Raw genomic sequence first — 20,280 nt, 5'->3', positions numbered from 1 at the left:
CGATAACTGTATGTGTTCATGTATGTATTAATGCCTGTGTGCTGGTTATGACATGAGGGTGTAAATTCCTTCAGTCTTGTCCAGTCTGGGCTGTATGTAAGTCTTTCTCTCTTTTTCTGTCTTTCGCTCTGAGCCATCTCTTGGATGGCAGCCCAGTTTTATCACAGGGCTTCCTTTCAGAAAGGGCCTTACTGCAACAGGAAGGACTCCTCCTTTTTTACAGGCCTGGGATGGAGCGCATGAGAGGGAGGGATAAAAAGTATAAAAATGGGAGGAGAGGAGGGGGGAGATCAGGTAATGAGCTCTTAGACAGCTGTTGACAGCAACTGCTACTGCTCAGCACCTTTAATGAAAGCACACACACCTCTCAACCCCATAACTTAAGACTCCTTTTGCACTGCATCTGTGGTGCAGAGGCATTGTTTTTAAACTGGCCTTCTGAAGTAATTTTAGAAGGTAGGTCAACTCCTAAATTAAAGTTTTTAATTAGGGGTGCACATGATATCAGTTATTGTCTGATATCAGTGATTTTAAATTAATAACTGTCTGATGAAATTGGATCATCATTTTATTTTATCTTATTTAAATTAAATTAAATTTTATTATTTTATTTTATTTAGACATAAAACAATTATCCACTTTCATTTATTTATTTGTTTATTTATTTTGTTGATTAGTATGTTAGTGTTTTTTTTTTTTGTGTTCAAAAATAGTATTTTTACCATTAACATGTAACAAGTAAATTTAAGTAAATTTGCCATGTAAAAAGCAATATAATATCTGGAAAGTGTTCACATCTTCATTTTAATTATTGTTTCTCTCAGTACATGAAAAGTTTCTTTTCTTTTTTCCTTTCTTTTATTTTCATGAAAACAGTTATCAGCTATAGAGCTATCCGGAAATTGTTCAGATCTTTTTTTGACTGATTTTTATTTTATTTTATTTAAGTTATATTTATGGGCTTTTTATGCCTTTATTGTGAGAGGACAGTGGAGAGATGATAGGAAAGTATTGGGTAGAGAGAGGGGAGCAGGATTGGCAAAGGACCTCAAGGCGGGAATCGAAGTCGGGTCGCCGTGAGCACAGTTGCGCTATATGTCGATGCACTAACCATGAGGCTATCGGCGCCGACATTTAATTAAATTAAATTAAATTAAATTTTTTAATTTTATTTTATTTTATTTTATTTTATTTTATTTTATTTTATTTTATTTTATTTTATTTTATTTTATTTTATTTTATTTTATTTTATTTTATTTTATTTTATAATTATCAGCTTGTTTATTTGTTTATTTATTTATTTATTTTCAGAATTTTTTTAGTTTGTAAATTTGCCAAGTACTTGACAAAATAGTATCTGGAATTAGTTTGACTCTTTGTTTAAGCGATTGTTTCTCTCAATACATCAACATTTTTACTTGCTGCAATATGTGAATTTACAAATGTCGAAAAACAGCTGTCAGTAAGATAAAGCCTGCAATCAGTGAGAATACATCCAGCGGAAAGAGACAGTGATGCGGTGGAGAGGAAGGAAATGGGGTTGTGTAGTATGAGGTGGTACGATGACAACAGCATGTGAGGAGGATCTGGCTGAGGGCAGGAAGCCGTGGGCAATGAGACACAGAGACAGAGAAAGAGCCACGGTCAGTTCCCCTCATCAGGAAGTTGGCAGCCAGAGGAGGGCTGTGTGTCCTTGCCCATCAGGCACCGCTTGGAGAGAGAGGAGGGCTCTGCCAGTCAGTCTATCAATCACACCGCTCCAAAAAACCTGGCCAATCTGTGGCCCGTCTGCCACACTGGCTGCACGCACAACAAAGCAGTCTGTCCACCCCACTCGCCGGTATGGGGCTGTAATATGAGGCGAAGGAGAAATCATGGAGCTTTCAGTGGAGGGAAGCAAGATTATGTTCTGAGAAATGCAAAGCGAGCGACACGCAAATACACGCCCAACACGCTGAAATACTTAAGAGGAATTGAGACGCAGAGAACTATATTTGCAAATCAAATGGGAGTCTTTAGAGACACTCGTTGGACGAGCGCCCATGCAGAACTGAACACACACACGCTCACATGCCAAGACTAGATTTGGGAACAGAGCTCCACTGAAGATTCAATCACACCCACAGTCACGTACACAAAATCTGCTCTTCTATTGTGAAAGAATAGTTGTTCCGCAGCCAATGCGTCATATGCTGCTCAGCTAAAAGTAGTGTTGCAACACTTAAAACACATGAAGCTGACACTTGTTATTTTTTATCCTTTTAGACTTGTGTACTTGCTAATTTTTATGCTTTCATTCTGAACCAAAATAAAGAAACTCAAGGTCACAGCTCACTTCCTGTTACCCATGTGGCCTGATTTGTTTGCACTACTTGTTTATTGTGTTACCAAAGTCAGTTCTTCAGGAAATGGATTTGGACCTAGACCACTTTTTTCGGCAACAATGCCATGTTTTTGGTTTGCACGCATGTTTATGTGCACCGCATTGTGGCCATTGACACTTACCCACTAGATCTCTGCTAAATATAGATGTTATTGATAATATTTAAATACTTTTTAATTGTATTAATTTAAGAGTTAAAAGTTTATTAATAAATATGAAATACTTAGTTCTACGTTAAAATATAAAGTAACTAATTTGTTTTATTTTAAATATTAACATTTTCATAATAATTGTTTATTAATGTAAATGTTTACATTTGATACATTTTATTATAGTTTTATGTTTATATAAACATACATATTTGTTATATTTAGGTTTTATGTATTTAAAAATATTTAATATTTTAATAGTTTTAATTTAGAAATTATTTTTTAAATATTTCAAAAATATTAAATATATTTTTAGTAACAAATAAATGTGCATATGTTTTTTAAATATTAAATATATTCTAATAATAATAATAATAATGTCAATAATTTGAATAAACATTATATTTATAACAATAATAATATTTGTAATAATATAAATACTGTTAGTGTTTATTAATATATTACATTTTTGACACCCCTGTTTTGTGTACGTATACATATTTCCCCAGTACTGGATCATTGTGTGTGTGTGTTTGTGTGTGTGTGTGTGTGTGTGTGTGTGTTGGTATATTTACTTATCTTTACATTTTTTGCATTTGTGTATTTACTTTGCCCTGGTGTGGCATATATTGTGTATGTTTCTGCTTGTAGATATGGACATTTTCCTACCACATGGGCACTTTGTCTAGGTTGACACTGGGATTAGCATAGGACGGTCCACCTGGAATACTTGTGTACAGAGGACACAGAGAGACCAGTTCAGGACAGAAACACAATACCAGGCAGGAAATGAACTGCGTCTACTGATAACTGCAGTCGGCTTCTACCTGTCCCTCCATCAGCAGCCATCCACCCTCTGCCTTCGCATTGTGATGCAAATCAAGTCCCTGGCTGGAGAGCTGATAAGGAGGCCTCTCATTTCAGAGCGCTTTGTTTCCCAAACAGAGGAGAGCTTAGCGGAGGGGACGCAGAGAGGGCCTCCAGGCTGACATAAGAACCCATCCCATTGTGCACCCCGGGAGAAGTGTTGACTGATATTTGGGAAGAGGTGTTAGAGGGAGGGAAAGCGACCGGGGTTTTTACGGCAGGAACCGTCTTGGGTTGTTGAGAGATCCTGATGGATTTTTGTCCCTCTCCCCCCTCCCATTCTTTTTACTCTCAGCTACTCAGACGGTGTCAATCAGTAGCCGTTTCTTCACGCCACATGCAGTTTGCGATCCTTTTCAGGCGCTTGTCATTACCAGCATATTGCCAGTATTGCTATATAAACAAATGAGTTCACTCTAGGTTCAGTGGAGAGCATTGATCCTGCTGTGCAGCATTTAGTTCACTGCGTATACTTAGTATTCAAAACACATATGTGTTGTGATATCATACATGTTTGGGGTTTATACAAGAATTATAACTTTAATGTGACCCATTATATTTGATGGCCTTTTTGCGCTAGTTCTTCGGTTATTTTGATGGTAATTTCCTGGTTAGTGTTCTCAACGCACCGATATATCGGCTAATAATCGGCAGCGGTTGAGTAATTATTGACGATATTGGACATACAAAAACAGCCAATGATCAGGGCCGATTATATCCTGTTATTCAAATCATTGAGTGATTTTCAGAATTCAGTTAACGAGCATTCAGTTAACGAACATCCAAAAACTTAAGAAATATTAATTTAATGTTCAGTATTCTGTTAATTCAAGTAATTTTACTTTGAAACATCGAAAACATGTTAATAATATGGATAGACTAAAAGTTATTTACATCTCTTTCAAAGTTGTGTAATTAATTGTTAATTTGAAAAGGTAAAAAAAAAAAAGAGAACTACCAAACTTTTGTATCTGTATGGGTATGTCATTCTAAAATCGGATATCGGTATCGACACAGAAAATTTGTATCAGTTGATTTCTAAACTAAACTGAAACCTGTTCTGATAACATTCCTCTATTGTACTAGTAATTGTTAGTAAAAAAAAATAACTAACTTGACATTGCACAACAGTTGGGAAACAAATGTCATGCATGTTGCTAGTTCAAATGCAATTAGCCTTTTTATACATCATATACTCAGGCAGCTTTTGCATTTCTCACTCTCGCTTAAAGAATAAGCGATTTGTTTGTAACCATGGCCATGAACAGAAGGCCCTACTGTATGTGAGCTCGACCTTAAATGGGCCTATTTGCCTCTCCTCGCTCACCCCTCCACCCTTGTCTTTTTCTTTCTGTTTTCTATCAAATTCCTCTTTTTATGCCCCCTTTTCTTCTTTTGAAGTCTCCAAACTCTTGTTAAAAGGCCAAGCTGGTGGTTTTTGCTGAACCCTGTGGTGGGACAGCGAGGGAGGGGTTGTAGGTTAAGTTTAGGCTTTCCATTGAAGGTGGCTGAAGAAGGTGGGCAATAAAAGTTAGAAGTTTAGAGCCTCCCTGTTTTTTTTGTTTTTTTTTTATGATTGGGGCTTTTTTTTTTTTTACTAGCTCAGGCTACAGCTGGTGGTGTGAATGGCTGCCCGAGGTGTCTGAGTCTTAATAAAGACCCCGCCAGCCGGGCTGGGGCCTCCAGTCCAGCCATGAGACCACCTTTATAGGCCTATCTTACGAGCAGGGGCCTCTATTAAAACCTAGCAGGACTGCACTGAGGAATTTAGGGCCAGGAAACAAGAGAAAAATAGGGTTTGTGTGTCAAAGAATGGCAAGGGTGAAGGCTGGGGGTTTGAATTTGGAGCGACCAAGGGTAAAAGTTGACTTTGGCATGTGCAAATGTGAAATATAAAGTTTAATCTGGTGTGATATCTCAAAGTCGTGACTAGGGGTGAAATGATACACTCGTGCCAGTTTGTTTCTTTACATGATAATCTCTCATGATACTAAAAAAAAACACCAAAATATAATTAAAATGGTATTTTTTTAAAATGATTGTTTGTAAAACATATGATCACAGTTAAAAAGTAGTTTAATTTTAATTTATTAATAATAATTAATAAACATGGAAGCTCAAATATGTGACCTTTTAGGTTTACCATATTTGATGCTAAATTAATTCTGTCTAAATATTATTTTTGGGTGGATTATAGATGATATGTATTGTCACCATCCACGATATTGTTACACCCCAAGTCATTACTGTTAGTAAGGCTTGACATCACAATTAGACACTCGTCCCGCGTCAGTCAGCCGTCCCGCATGCAAGACGCCAAACGCAGGGTGGAGTTTTTCCCCGAGGCTGTGACATAGATGAGCTACCTGTCTTATCGGCTCCGCTTATCTGTCTGCTAGTGTTAAACTGTTTGTGTTTTCTTTTCTTTCCAGTGTCAATCACCGCAGCCTAATCCCCTAAAATCCTGGACCCCTAAGGACAGGGTGGGCTGGGGGGGAGGGGGGCGGAGCTATAGGGAGATGAATTCAACAGACATGTTAACTAGACTTGACTTTTACCTAGTTGGCAGATGCTTTGCATACAATAACAGATTTAAAAAGCGGCGATGGGTAGCGTCTTGTGTGTTTCTGCTCGAGGGCATCATGAAAAAGGTTTAGCGAGGAATCATGATGGTTTTCAAAGCCCTTGTGGGTCTTTGAAATCAGATATGGTTTAAAAGGTTCACGGGAGGATCTTTTCTTCTCTCCATGTGGCGTTTAATATCTCCCTCTCATTAAATCCTCCTGTGTTGTGTAAATAGTGTGAAGTGATGTGATTAGACGAAGCGTCTGATGTTTTCTTTTCTCTCCTCTTCAGCGGTGGAGACCCAGAGCACCAGTTCGGAGGAGATGGTGCCCAGCTCCCCTTCTCCACCACCTCCGCCCCGTGTTTACAAGCCCTGCTTCGTCTGCCAGGACAAGTCTTCCGGGTACCACTATGGTGTCAGTTCTTGCGAGGGCTGCAAGGTAAACAGCAGAACTCCCACCGTCTGTGGCCTGACGAATCTCATGTTCTTCATGAGTCTGTTACACAATTTGTCTTGACGTTTGGCAAAAATGCGAAAAATACAGAGAGATGTGGAGGTTTAGCTCTCGCACTGGGACGGACTGGGAGTAAAAAACAGCCCTGGATTTTCTCCCAAATAGGCCAACAGCCGCTACTATCTCACAGTATTACAGCAATCAATGTATTGCATTTATGGCAAATAACATGACAAAACCCATGGTGCCCCTGCTGAAAAAAACAATAGAAACCATCACAGTTTCCACTACAAATGCCATTACAAACATTGCACAAACCATCATCTTTTAATCATTAAAACCATTAAATAACAGTTTCCTGCAGTGTGTTTTGGGACATGTTCCATTAGGATTTTGTGTTTTTTACAATAATAATATTTAACAACAATAATAGGCAACCAATTACCAGTAGAGACCAATAGGGTCCATTACAATTTCCATTAAAACCAATACAATTTCGATTATAACCAGTAAAACCATTACAAATTCTATTGATGGTTGCTATTTTTGTTTTTGTTTTTCAGCAAGGGATTGAAATAAATGTATTATTATATGAACTTAAATACTTGAAATCTACATAAAAAGAGCAGAAAGCAAAAATGTATATGACATAAAAATAAACATAAAATCTAGAAACCTGAAACTACATTCTTCAATTTAAGTATTTGTGTGTGTGTGTGTGTGTGTGTGTTAATCGGAGCAATCACCTTATAGGCTACTTCATTTTCTAACTCAATATCTCTCAAGTGTAACCCGTTGTAGAATCGCTGCTGTCTCTTTATGAATGAATGGAATATTCATGCCAGATAATGCGGAGTGACAAATAGCAGTGGACGCTCGGACTAGGGTTGTCCTGGGATTTTACTATAGTGCTATTGGCTACATGCTGTGTATAGTGAGAGAGGCGGGCAAAAATAACCTGACGTAACTTCGCTTTTTTTTCCTTTTTGCTTCTCCCAACTGCCTTTATCTTCACGTTTTTTGCTTGCCATCAGGAGCCCACTCTCCTTCACGTCAGTTTCGGTTTATTATGAGCAAAAATAGATTGCATTAGCGCCCCCTTTTGTCGGCCATCAACGCCACTTAATTTGACACTTTTTCTTTGATGATGAACCAGCCAGGCCGATGGCCGTGTTCTGGACTTCTCCAGAACGTCCAGATGGCCAGTCCGCCCCTGCTCTCGCATGTTAAAAATACTTGAATACTAAAAAGTATTTTCGCTCCTGTCAACACCAAGAAACTAAGACTGACTGAGGAACTTGTAGTGCAGGGAGCAAAAATGTTTCTGAAAACATACAAAAGGTCACTTGAAAAGGATACAGTTGCACAGTATCAGCTACATGAGACTCCAAGTAATGTGGACAATATGTTAAAGGGATAGTTTACCCAAAAATGACAATTCTGTTATCATTTACTCACCCTCCACTTGTTCTGAACCTTTATAATTTCCTTTCTACTGTTGTAGGTTATTTTGAAGAATGCTGGTAACCAAACATTTGATTGAACAGTTAATTTTTGGGCGAACTGTCCCTTTAAAGCAATGAGAAGCAATGCAATACAGTAATTTTAGTATGTTTAAGGGGTAAAATATGTTGTACCATATACCTCTGTGGTAAAATACAACTATGGTCAAGACTCAATCAGCATATATATATATATATATATATATATATATATATATATATATATATATATATATATATATATAATATGTGTGTGTAATATAATTTTTTTTTTTTTATTATTCTTCCCTAAGTAAGGGGTTAATTCACTTAGGATGTGTTTAAAAGAAGTTTCTGGTCTATTTTTGTTAAACAAACAATTTTTGACTTGCTAAAAAAATCCTGTCTAGCATATGTTTACATACAAAAACAATTCAATGGACACAATAACATGTCTTGTGTGAACAGGTCTAGTTAGTTTCACTAACCCAGTTCTAAGCCATTTGCCGTAAGTAATAATACAATTTGGAAAAATAACAATATTTCGATTTATATGGTCACAGGTATAAAGGCCATCACTTATCAAATTTTTGACTATCCTTTTATATAACAAAAACAAAATGACATCATTAGCAAAAAACTGTTCTGGATCAGCAACTTTGAACAATATACTGACAGCTTGTGTAAGTGAAATGATAGTGGTTGACCTACTCTTCAGCTGACCTACTCGCTCTCTCTTGGATGTCTGTTGCAGGGTTTCTTCCGTCGCAGTATTCAGAAGAACATGGTGTACACCTGCCACCGTGACAAGAACTGCCAGATCAACAAGGTCACACGCAACCGTTGCCAGTACTGCCGGCTGCAGAAGTGCTTCGAGGTTGGCATGTCCAAGGAAGGTGAGGGTTCAGGCCTCTGCCAGGCACACGGGTTCCTTGGCCTTCAGCCAAGACCCACATACACAAACACAAATATAGAGACGGGACAGGAGACAGACGGGGACACGCTGATATAGTTTAGAAGCTGTGAAACAGACACACAACCCAGAGACACACAGACAAATTTAGAGTGGTGAGACTTGAGCGCCGGGACACAGAGGCATAAACAAACTGTAGACGACTGCAAACCACCAGTTTGAGACACTTGAAGACACAAAAGACAAATAAAAGTTCAAACACAAACCAATAAACTGGTTAGCATGGAGGTTAGAGCTCAATATGAATGTTCACTTCACAAATGGGTTTTGTGTCTGAAGTTTCACCCACATCAATCCATCAACGCTAGGTGTGATTTCTTTGGTAGCCCTTCCTCTAGTCACTTTATGACTTGGCACTAACAGATTTGTGTTGTAACAAAGACAATAGCCTGAGGTTGAAAGAGCGAGTCTGGGGCATGTGTTTGTTCATTTGCCAGGGTCACGGCGATGATGTCACGGGGAGAGTGGCACATTGGCCCTCTATGTGTCCACAGGGACATGTATGTGTGCGTTTATATGTATGGGATGTGTGTAGGGACCGGGATCACATTGTGCTTTTGCTATTACTGGATATCCTGAGAGGAAGGAAAGAATGGGAGGGGGGCGAGAGAAAGAGGGGAGGGGGGTTAGGGTTGGCAGGGCTGCTCTCTCCCTTGGGTCAGACGCACCAAAACACCCACAGAGTCTGATCTGAGGTCAGTTTCCATGTATTAGTGATTGCATTTGGAATTCGGTATACAGTAACATCGTGTCTTATCCAAGCAAGATGCGATAATGCAACATGTGATAAATGGGTTAATTTTGAGATTTTTCAAACAGGTGATAAGCGACAAGATGAATCTCACAAAACCTGTCAAGAACATTTCCTGGCCATATTTCCCCTCAAAATCTATAGAAAGAAATTTTAAATAAATATTATACAATTAAATTAAATTTTTTGTAAATATAGTAGCATATTTTTAATTTTGACAATTAAGCATATATTCTGTTGCAATTATATATTTTTATGTTTATATTATTTAAATGTCATTGTGGTATTTGTTGTAATGTATTATATTTAAAATAGTCATTGTATTAAAAATAGAATCAGTAATAAAAGAGGCTTTCATTTTATTTTATAGTTTTATTTCTCAAGCAGCTTATTGCTTTTAACTGTAATAAAACAATATGAAAGTGGCATTAGGATGAAAATGCCAATGTACACACACACACAGTATGTTAGTGTGAAATACATACACTCATATATATATATATATGTATGTATGTATGTATGTGTGTGTGTGTGTGTATATATATATATAATTTGTTGTACATAGTTCATGATTGAAATACATGATTTAAAATTGTATTAAAAAATATATATATTTTTGGGATGAAATGTGACACCTGGACATGAGATTGACCCAACAGGACGTTTTTTGGTCAATTGGATTTGCTGAGTAGCTAAAATCCTGTTCCACATAATTGTACATTAAACAGATTGTTGTATTGTACCTGGTTAGACATTCTGAGGAATTAAGCTCGAAATCATCAGAAGTTTTTTCTGGCACATCGCCTTGTAGAGTTTCACCAGGTTGCACATCCAAGTACTAAGATCATAGTTTGACAGTTTGTCAAAGCTAACTCATTGTAGAATTATTAAGCTGCCTCTCTTTGTGACTCTCAGCTGTGCGCAACGATCGAAATAAGAAAAAGAAGGACGTGAAGGATGAGGTCGTTCCACCAGAGAGCTATGAGCTGAGTGGGGAACTGGAAGAGCTGGTCAACAAAGTGAGCAAAGCACATCAAGAGACCTTCCCTTCACTCTGCCAGCTGGGAAAATACACCACAGTGAGTATTTTCTGAAAATGAGCGGATCTGTCAGCAATGGAATGTGGAATTTATTTATAGCGGTGTAAACTGACCATGTCAGATATAGTGTGATAAACATGTTCCATTATTGAAAACATAATTTAAAGGAACAGTGCACCCAAAAGATAAATATTGTCATTTATTCAACCTCGTGTTGTTCCAAATCTGTATGACTTTTTCTTCTGTGAAATTCTTTCTGAAGAATTTCCTGGACAATCTTTTCAATATAATGAAAGTAAATGAGCACTGGGCCCATCAAGCTCCAAAATGACAAAAAGAACCATAAAACTATCATTAAAGCGGTCCATATAATTCATATGCTGTATTCCAACTCTTCAAAAGTTGAAGAGTGTGAAGAACGAACTGAAATTCACATTTTTTGCATAATTTCTCCTTGTGTTCCATGGCATAAATAACCATATGGGTTTGGAATGACATGTGAATGAATATATGATTCATTTTGCGCACACATTAACCTTTTTTCTTCTTTTCTCTTCCTCAGAACTCAAGCTCAGATCACCGGGTTCAGCTGGACCTGGGCCTATGGGACAAATTCAGTGAGCTCTCCACCAAGTGCATCATTAAAATTGTGGAATTTGCCAAACGCCTTCCGGGCTTCACCACCCTCACCATCGCAGATCAGATCACCCTCCTTAAATCAGCCTGCTTGGACATTCTAGTATGTGTGCCTTCCTTTAAGAATCTCACCTTGATATAGACCATGTATCTACTTCATTACTTTCACATAATTCTTTGGCTCATAAATGTCTGTCTCTTGCAGATGCTGCGAATCTGCACGCGATACACACCGGAGCAGGACACAATGACCTTTTCAGATGGACTGACCCTTAACCGGACTCAGATGCATAATGCTGGCTTCGGTCCGCTCACTGACCTGGTGTTTGCCTTTGCTGGTCAGCTTCTGCCCCTGGAGATGGATGATACGGAGACTGGCCTCCTCAGCGCCATCTGCCTCATTTGTGGAGGTATTACATGATTCAATTTTGTTGCAACACTGCTGCCACCTAGATGAAGCAATAGGAAAAATGTACACATTACATTACACAGTTTTAGCTAGTATTCAGAATTGGTTTTAACCACCAAACCACTAAAAATGGATGAAGGTACTACTATACTGATATTAACCTCTTTCTCTGTAGACCGAATGGATCTTGAGGAGCCTGAGCGTGTAGATCGTCTACAGGAGCCCCTTCTGGAAGCTCTGAAGATCTATGCACGACGCCGCCGACCCAACAAACCTCACATGTTCCCTCGCATGTTGATGAAAATTACTGACCTACGTGGCATCAGCACCAAGGGTCAGTTTACTAGCCAAAAAATACATAGAAATCACCTCAGCATTACTATTCTGGTTGATTTGCAAGATTTAAATCCGGATGAAAATCAAATGCTTTTTTTTTTTCAAGTGCATTAGTGAACTTGAGGCCTATTCAAACCAAGAGCAGGATTATTGACAGTGTTTTTGCGCATCGATGTTATTCACACAGAGGGCAACGCAAATTTTCTCAGAGTCTCTGAGAAATGTTTGCATACTTGAGCGAGAGCAAGATGCACTCCATCATTCACATGCTTCAATGCAAAATACAAGCCATCTGACAATACAAGATTTGACTCGCTTCAATGCAAAATACAACTCATTTGACAACAATTACTCATGTCTTTTAATGCAAAATACACTGCCAATTGTAACAGATGTATGTGTGTGTATGTATGTGTATGTATATATATATATATATATATATATATATATATATATATAAATATAATTTATTTTTTGAAGTATGATCACATACAGTAAATGCATCATAATTATTTGATCACAAATTTGGTAAACGGTAATATTGTGAAATATTATTAAAAAATTTTAAAAAATTATATTTGAAGCTGGATTTTTAGCAGCCATTACTTCAGTCTTCAGTGTCACATGATCCTTCAGAAATAATTCTAATATGCTGATTTGGTGCTTAACAGTTGTGTTGCTTAATATATTTGAGGAAACCATAATACTTTTTTCAAAGTTATTTACTGAATAGAACATTCAAAAAACAGCATTATAAAAAAATAAAACACCTAACCCCAAACTTTTGAACAGAAGTGTATATATAAATAAATACAATAAATATAAACAATAAAAACCAATTTACATTATGGGAAAACAGTAGTTTTTACCTATTTTTGTATAATCTTAAACACTGATGTCCAAAATTGGTGTGAAAATCAGTTTGAATAGACTTTCACTCTTTGCTAGGTACTAATTACCTTAATACATATAATGTTTTTGTGCTACAGGAGCAGAAAGGGCCATAACTCTCAAGATGGAGATCCCAGGCCCCATGCCTCCTCTCATCCGAGAGATGCTGGAAAACCCAGAGGCCTTCGAGGATCAGGCCGAGTCCACAGAAAAGAAGCCCGAGCTCGAACAGCCCGCTCCTCCGCCAGCCCTGCTCACTATGAAGAAAGAGCAGGAGGACGAGGACGACAGCTGGGCCACGGAGAACGGCAGTGAGCCTTCACCGGAGGAGGAGGACGACGATGACGACGACGCAGAGGAGGAGAGGGGTACAGACAGCGACGGAGAGGCCTGGGGCAGCCAGGAACCCAATGTGGACGTGTCTAGAAAGAGCCATGGAGGAAGAGCTCAGTGAGGAAGCTGGTTCTTCTTCCAGCCTTACCTGTACAGACACTCCTAACTCAGGCCACTCGGTCAACGATGAGAGACATCAGTGAGTCGATTTGAGGCAACTCACGTAAAAAACCTCTTCTCAGGACCTCTCCCGCAGAACGAGAGGGAAGGCGAAAGACAAAACAGCTGGCTTTTCAGACAAAATAACTGCCGCTTTTATAAAACTTGTTTGTTTGCTTTGAAAAGGAGAAGCCAAATGGACTTATACCATTTACAGCTGACTCTCAACGGGTTCAAAAAAGTCTTTCAAAAGAAAATACAGGATGAAAACTGAAAATGCTAATCTTTTTCTGTTGTCGTTGACGCTTTCGAATATCATTTTGACTTTTTCAGCCTTGAGATAGTTTGTTCTCTTTACATTTTATGAATAAGCCCATACATATCTATATATACCTTTATATATTTTTTGTCCTGTATTCTATTTTCTTAGTTATATTTTGTTTGGATAGCTTTCCTGGGCAGACTTACCGAAAGATAATCGGATTGCTATAACTGGCAGACCTCTGCTGAGTCTTTATCCAGCTGCTTGGTTGGGTTATTGGGCACTTTGGCTCAGCATTAGATGTCATTGATAATCAGTTCAGTGGCTGGGTATCTCCCATCGAATGATCCGTGTTTTTAGGGGAATGCCATTACGTATGGGCTTTCATTGCGTCACATGATTCGCTGCCAATTGAATGGTGTGTCTGTGCCAAAGTTTGCAGCTTGTAGGGTTCAACTCCTGTCAGGGAGCCCAGCTCCAAACAGAAACACCCACATGTCCATTACCTTCAAGTCTCTGCATCATGCATATGATGTCATACTGGACCGGTTTCAGGCAGAAGTTATGCAGCACTCGAGTCGAATTAACTTTGACCTCATTGGCCTAGACGGTTCTTCAGAATAACTACACAATTGCATCTGGATGATTTTCTGAATCTCATGTATCATGATGAAATACAGGAACGCAGATCTGTGCTAACACACACACACACACACACACACACACACACACACACATTTAAAAAGCATGCTACATGTATTCAGAACTCTTGCTATAAAAAAAGAAAAACATGAAATTCAGACTCAGGGCATCTCTGTAAGGACCAAACGCTTGCTGTCTGGCGGCAGCCAAGAAACGGCCAATACTTATGTGTTACGTTTCAGAAATCTCGCCGTGTCACCATGAACTGAAATAAATCTGTGTATCTTACACAGAACTTCATTGCAGAACTTTCATCTTCGTTATAGAAATAGAGTTCTTTTTCTAATGTTACCTAATCCATTTTATTGCCAAAAACACACAGTATGCAATTTGGTGGTCGTGTGCCACTGAACATTAAAAGGTATCAGTCTCAGTCAAGCAATACGACTATGACCAGAACTCAGCTGTGTGTGTGGATGTGTGCGTGTGTGTGTGTTGAATGTGAGGATGGCTGCACTCAATAAGCTGTAGTGTAGTACTTTGTTAAATGAATGTCATCACTGTGGTGCTGTCAGAGAGTGTGTGAGCTGTCATACTGACCTCTTCTTCAGAGTTGCGCCACAGCCACACGTATAGCAAGTGGAATGTTGAGATTACTTTAACTCTTCGTCATATTTTTCTTGTTCTCTAAACTTGGCTAATGTATTATCAGTCCTTTGTTCGTGTTCAACAAATTCTGTTATATAAAAAGCCATATAAACAAGAGGCACAATAAACTTTTTTTTTTTTTTGAGAATCTCTCTGTTATTCATGAATTCATTTATTTACTATTTAGTTATGCTTTTGGAATTTTATTTGAATCATCAAATTTAGGAATATTATATTTTTGTACTGTATTACATGTAATATAAGGTTTTTAATTTAAAATTGTAAATTAAGTATAAATGTGTTACAATTTAGTTCTATTCATGTGTTCATCCAATCACTGAAACTCCTTTCAAAACTTTTTAAATGTGTTTAAAATGTGTATTTACGAACGTGTAAATACCTACGGTGGCCGAGAGAGCTCAATGCGCTGCAACTTCAGAAAACACATGCAAATAGAAAAAGCACCAGCAAATCAAGAAAACATCTTCACCAGTTTGACAGCAGGTGGAGGTGGTGCAAATGCTCACAACGCAAACAAATAAAGAAATTTATTTGCAGTGCGTTTCTTTGTTTGGTTGTGGAGCATTTGCAGCGCATGTTGTCAAATTGATGAATTTGTTTTCTTAATTTGTAGGTGTTTTTTTTTTCTATTTGCAGTGCCTTTCTTTATTTGGTTGTGTTGTCAAATTGATGAAGTTGTTTTCTTAATTTGCAGGGCGTTGAGCTCTCTCGGCCATCGTAAAATACACATTTACCGTATATTAAAGTTTTAAAAGGGCCTTCAATTCTGTTTACAGCTAGGCCTATCTGACTGGAGGACGAGTCTTTTAAAATGTTTATTATTTATTTATTAATTTTTTGTCGTGAACGGATCAAACGATTTGATTTAACAGGATGAAAAAAAAATATCCACGAAATTTGGGATGTGAAGTAGTTTTGTAATCGAGGTAACAAACATGTCAAGCACACTGGTGCTTAGGTAAGGGATAATCAACAGCTAAGTGGAGTCGAAGAACCACCTTGCCTCCGCGAAGTACATTCAAATCGTTTAATGCACAGCTAGCCGTTGATTATCCCGTTTATGCCATGGTCATTTGCCAGCATTCACATATTAAAGATGTTAATAATATTTGCGCTGCAATATTTGACCGGAACGATAAAAATGACGGTTATTTTCGTCTGTATTAGTCTTTGGTATTACTATTCAACCGTAACTGTATGTTACTGTGGTTACCAATGTTTATAGGAAGCGCATTAATATAGAACGACCTGGAACTACCTGTGCAGTTAAACGAATTTAATCAACACCTGCCAGCCAGTCAGAATCGAGTATTCAGACAGACCATAGCATAAATAAAATAATATCACAATACAAAATTAGCTTTATGTAAGCAAAATGTGTGGTGAAATCAAGCCAGATTTACTATTTGGCATAAAGACGTCAATCTGTTACGCCGCGTCCACGGCACGCGCCAAATGTCAACATGGAAGCAGGGAAAATATTAGAAAGCGACAGATTTTGCTGTGAATAACGACTCAAATTTCGGTCTATACTTCACACAATGGTATAACATAGCTTTAGAAGACTTTAAATATAATGTAATAGTTGTATAGGCTATATTTATGATATTTTTATGATGTTTTTTTGTCCGTTTTGACGCTTAACAGGCCCTGGTCACACTCGGTTCTATTGAGGAGAAACGAAAAGCAGTTAGGATTTTCTTCCAAAAACATCTTATTTTGGTCTCTACGGAAAATCATACTCGACACGAGGGTGAGTAGATGATGACACAATCTTAGCAGACAACATTCACAATGAAACAACGGGTGTGAAACACCTGAATCCGGATAGAATTCATCCAGCAGAGGGCGATAGTGCACCACAGATTAGCGCTAATGACTCTGCTGGCTGGAGAAGTGTAATTTATCAAACACTAACCACACACAAACACTACTGAGACCAAAACTAATGGATCCTGCCAGTGTGCCCTCATTTGTCTGTATGTGTCATACAGTAATTATCTGAGGACAAAGAAACATCCCTGCATTACTCATACTGGAGCATTAAAGGCTCAGACATGAGACAGGGCGGATGGTTATTATGAAGATTTGGGTCATTAAGAAGAAAGAATTTAATCCTTTAGATAATTAAATATGTGATAATTAAGTATTTAATATAATATTAAATGCTTCTGAATTGGTTAAATTAAACTGTCAATTGTGATATAACATTTTAAAAATTAGGCGTTTTTTTTGTTTGTTTTTTACCAGATCAAGAGATGTTTATTATTATTATTAAATATTAGGTTTCATATTACCAGATAAATTAATTTCAGAATTTATTTTTAGTTTATATTTTAAATGTTTTTCTGAATGATAAAGATGGCCACACCCTTTCAAGTATGTTTTTTATATTCTCAATACCCATAAAGGATAAGTTCATATGGATTTATTCATGTCTTCTGAATTCATGGACGGACACAGTACTTGATGGATTTAGACTTGGCCACTTTATTTGTAAAGAACACACAGGGGCTCACAATATACAATTCTATTTATTCATAGCTCAAGGGTATTGTAGTAAACCGGGGCATGGTACTCTTAATTAAAAGATTACTATAATTAAGTTTCATTAAAAAGATCAATAAACTAGGGCTAAGATTAAAAACAAGGCCCATACATTATACACTGGTTTACAAGGACCCCATATATTCAATCCCAATGAGATGTTGCCATGGGAACACAAGGCAGATAGGCTGAGGTGATGGATTTAAAGAGGCAGGACATGTTTTTCTTTCCATGGCAAACACACACCACTTCCTGTGGTGTTCAGAGCGTAGTGCTGAGAGTAATGAGAGTTAAATGAAGGAGAAAAGAGCAATAATAAAAGGCGAGAGCAACGTCTAGGCTATGATTGTTCCTATTACAAAAACAACAAAAGGGGCACATGTGGAGAGATATTCATTCATTTATTCTGATTAAAGCCATTTAAATGGCTATCAATGAAACCTACAAAAAAAAAAGAACTGGATTCGTTTGATTGGAGTGGTGCATGCCTTGGCAAAATATGATGTCATGGTGTTTTTGAAGATGAATTATGGTCAAATGTGGCCCCCTTTTATCTCTCGTGAACACTTTTCACCCTGGTGTTAAAAGATAATGTAGTCTAATAACTAATTTTCATATTTAACAGCTGCAATTTGAAACCTGTGAGTTAATTTCTTAGAATTATGACTTTAAATCTCAACATTTTATGCTTGAAAACAAAGAATTGCAGCTTTTACATCTTTATATTTTTGCAACTAACTGTATATTTTGCAAATGTGACTTTTCTAATGGCTGATAAAAACTCAATTGATTTAGGCCTACAATATCAATATCATACTGTAGTATCTTAATTGTGAGATGTAATGTCCTAATAATGAGAAAGTATTTGAAAAATTAAAGTATTCATTTTGTGAAATAAAGTCAAAATCACAGTTGTAACATGTGCTTTACACATTGTAACAGTGGAAATGACTTGTATAAAACAATCAAAGCTGCAGTTATTTTCAGAAGGCCAAACTAGTTATGAAGAGGTGTCTGGGACAAATAATATTTAATTTGTCCTATTTTTGGATTGTGAAAACCGTCAGTGGCACACATTTAAAGGAATAGTTGACCCAAAAATGAAAATTTACCAAAAGTTTATTCACTCTCAGACCATCCAAGATGGAGAGGGGTTTGTCTTTTCATCAGAAACAGATTTGGAGAAATTTAACATTACGTCACTTGCTCACAATTAGATCCTTTACAGTGAATGGGTGCCGTCAATATGAGAGCCCAAACAGCTGATAAAAACATCACAATAATTCACAAGTAATCCACACCATTGTAATCCAGTCCATCAATTAACATCTTGTGAAGTGAAAAACAATGTGTTTTTATGAAACAAATCCATAATGAAAATTTTAGCCAAAAGCAACAGATTAGGGGAACTATTCCTCTAATCACTGTTCTCCTATCAATTACATGTTTGCAGTACCTTGTTTTTCTCAGCTTGAGGCTCCAGGCAGTCAGTCAATGGCCCGGGCCATAATCCATCCTTGGTTGGAAGTGGTTGCGAGGACGTTGCTATGTAGTTGCTAAGGTATTCATTTTTGGCATGTCACTAGTCTGGCTGGTTGCTAGGTGGATGCTCACTGATCTACCCCCAAGTCTATATTATTTTCTAGTCCGCTATAGATGTGGCTTCTTTAATGGGATTTTTTTCCCTTCTCCTAGCAAAAGTTGTCAATCCACTCACTAGAAATGTAATTGCACACCTATCTTCAAAAACTGCATGATTTGAGGTATCATTTATATCAGTGGCACAAAAATAATATTAATAATAATGCTCTAAAGTTTAAGAAATATTAAAAAAAACAAAAAGTCAAAAAGTGAACTCAAAATAAGGTATTAGGATGTAAAAGAAAAGAATGACTCTAATATCTTGCCCAGCAAGCGGAGACCATACAGGCTGCACTAGTTTAATGCCGTTCAATCAACTCGTAATAAAATTCAAAATGACCCATAATATATTTTTCATTTCTAATGTTGGAGAAAAGACTGGCTGGAGTTGTTTTGAGAAGGAGAGAGACATATAGGGGAGATTATACGTTACACATTCTCTGCAGGGAACCGGGGCAGTGCCTTCCTAAAAGACATGAAAATGCAGAAAAGGAAAGAGAGAGAGAGGTAGGTAGGTAGGTAGGGATGGAGGGAAGGAAGGAAGGAAGGAAGGAGAGCAGGTAAAATGTTGTAATGCCAGGGTGCAGTGCTGTGGCCCCAGGCTCTTCATATCTTTTACATTTCTAATTAAAAGAGATAAAGAGTGAAGGAGTCATCAATCCTACAGTGATTTCCCTGTTAAGGTTTTAGAGGCAGCCGTAAAGCAGGCAGCCCGGCTCCATTGATTTTATAATTAGCTCCCGTCATGCTGCTAGGGGAGTGAGTGTGGAGAGGAGAAAAAACCATGGGAGAGCTAGAGAGGAAGTGGTATAGGAAAAGCAACAGAGGGGAAAAAAAATGGGGTGAAGGTCAGCAAAAAGTTGTTAAAAAGCAAGAGAGGATAACAGGAGGCCAATGGTCCAATTCTACACAAGTATCTTTACAGGTAAATCAAAAGCCAGTGTAGTGCATCCATAATCTAATGTACCATTAGGACTTTGTGCTGTATCAGTGAAATCATATTCTTGTGACCAAAATTAACCTTGTGAAAATGGATTTTTTTACTCGTAATTGTTAAAATAATGTTTAGTTATTGTGAACTTATAATGAAC

At 37.6% G+C, this 20,280-nt stretch overlaps 1 protein-coding gene across 4 annotated transcripts in view; it reads left to right on the top strand.

Annotated features, from left to right (window-relative positions):
* Positions 1-15,132, top strand: part of rarga (retinoic acid receptor gamma a) — a 77,314-nt gene extending 62,182 nt beyond the window's left edge. For all 4 annotated transcript variants that reach the window (XM_058762651.1, XM_058762650.1, XM_058762652.1 and 1 more), the window contains 7 exons: positions 6,256-6,404; positions 8,655-8,796; positions 10,540-10,703; positions 11,227-11,403; positions 11,506-11,710; positions 11,885-12,043; positions 13,035-15,132. In XM_058762651.1, the coding sequence (XP_058618634.1) occupies positions 6,256-6,404; positions 8,655-8,796; positions 10,540-10,703; positions 11,227-11,403; positions 11,506-11,710; positions 11,885-12,043; positions 13,035-13,390 (1,352 nt within the window). In that variant the 3' untranslated portion in view covers positions 13,391-15,132. The remainder of the gene's footprint in view (positions 1-6,255; positions 6,405-8,654; positions 8,797-10,539; positions 10,704-11,226; positions 11,404-11,505; positions 11,711-11,884; positions 12,044-13,034) is intronic.
* The last annotated feature ends 5,148 nt before the right edge of the window (positions 15,133-20,280 follow it).

The sequence above is a fragment of the Onychostoma macrolepis genome, chromosome 23 (genome assembly GCF_012432095.1).
Source record: "Onychostoma macrolepis isolate SWU-2019 chromosome 23, ASM1243209v1, whole genome shotgun sequence".
Taxonomy (NCBI): Eukaryota; Metazoa; Chordata; class Actinopteri; order Cypriniformes; family Cyprinidae; genus Onychostoma; species Onychostoma macrolepis.
The sequence above is the reverse complement of the archived record's forward strand: the minus strand, read 5'-3'. Positions and strand labels throughout refer to the sequence as shown.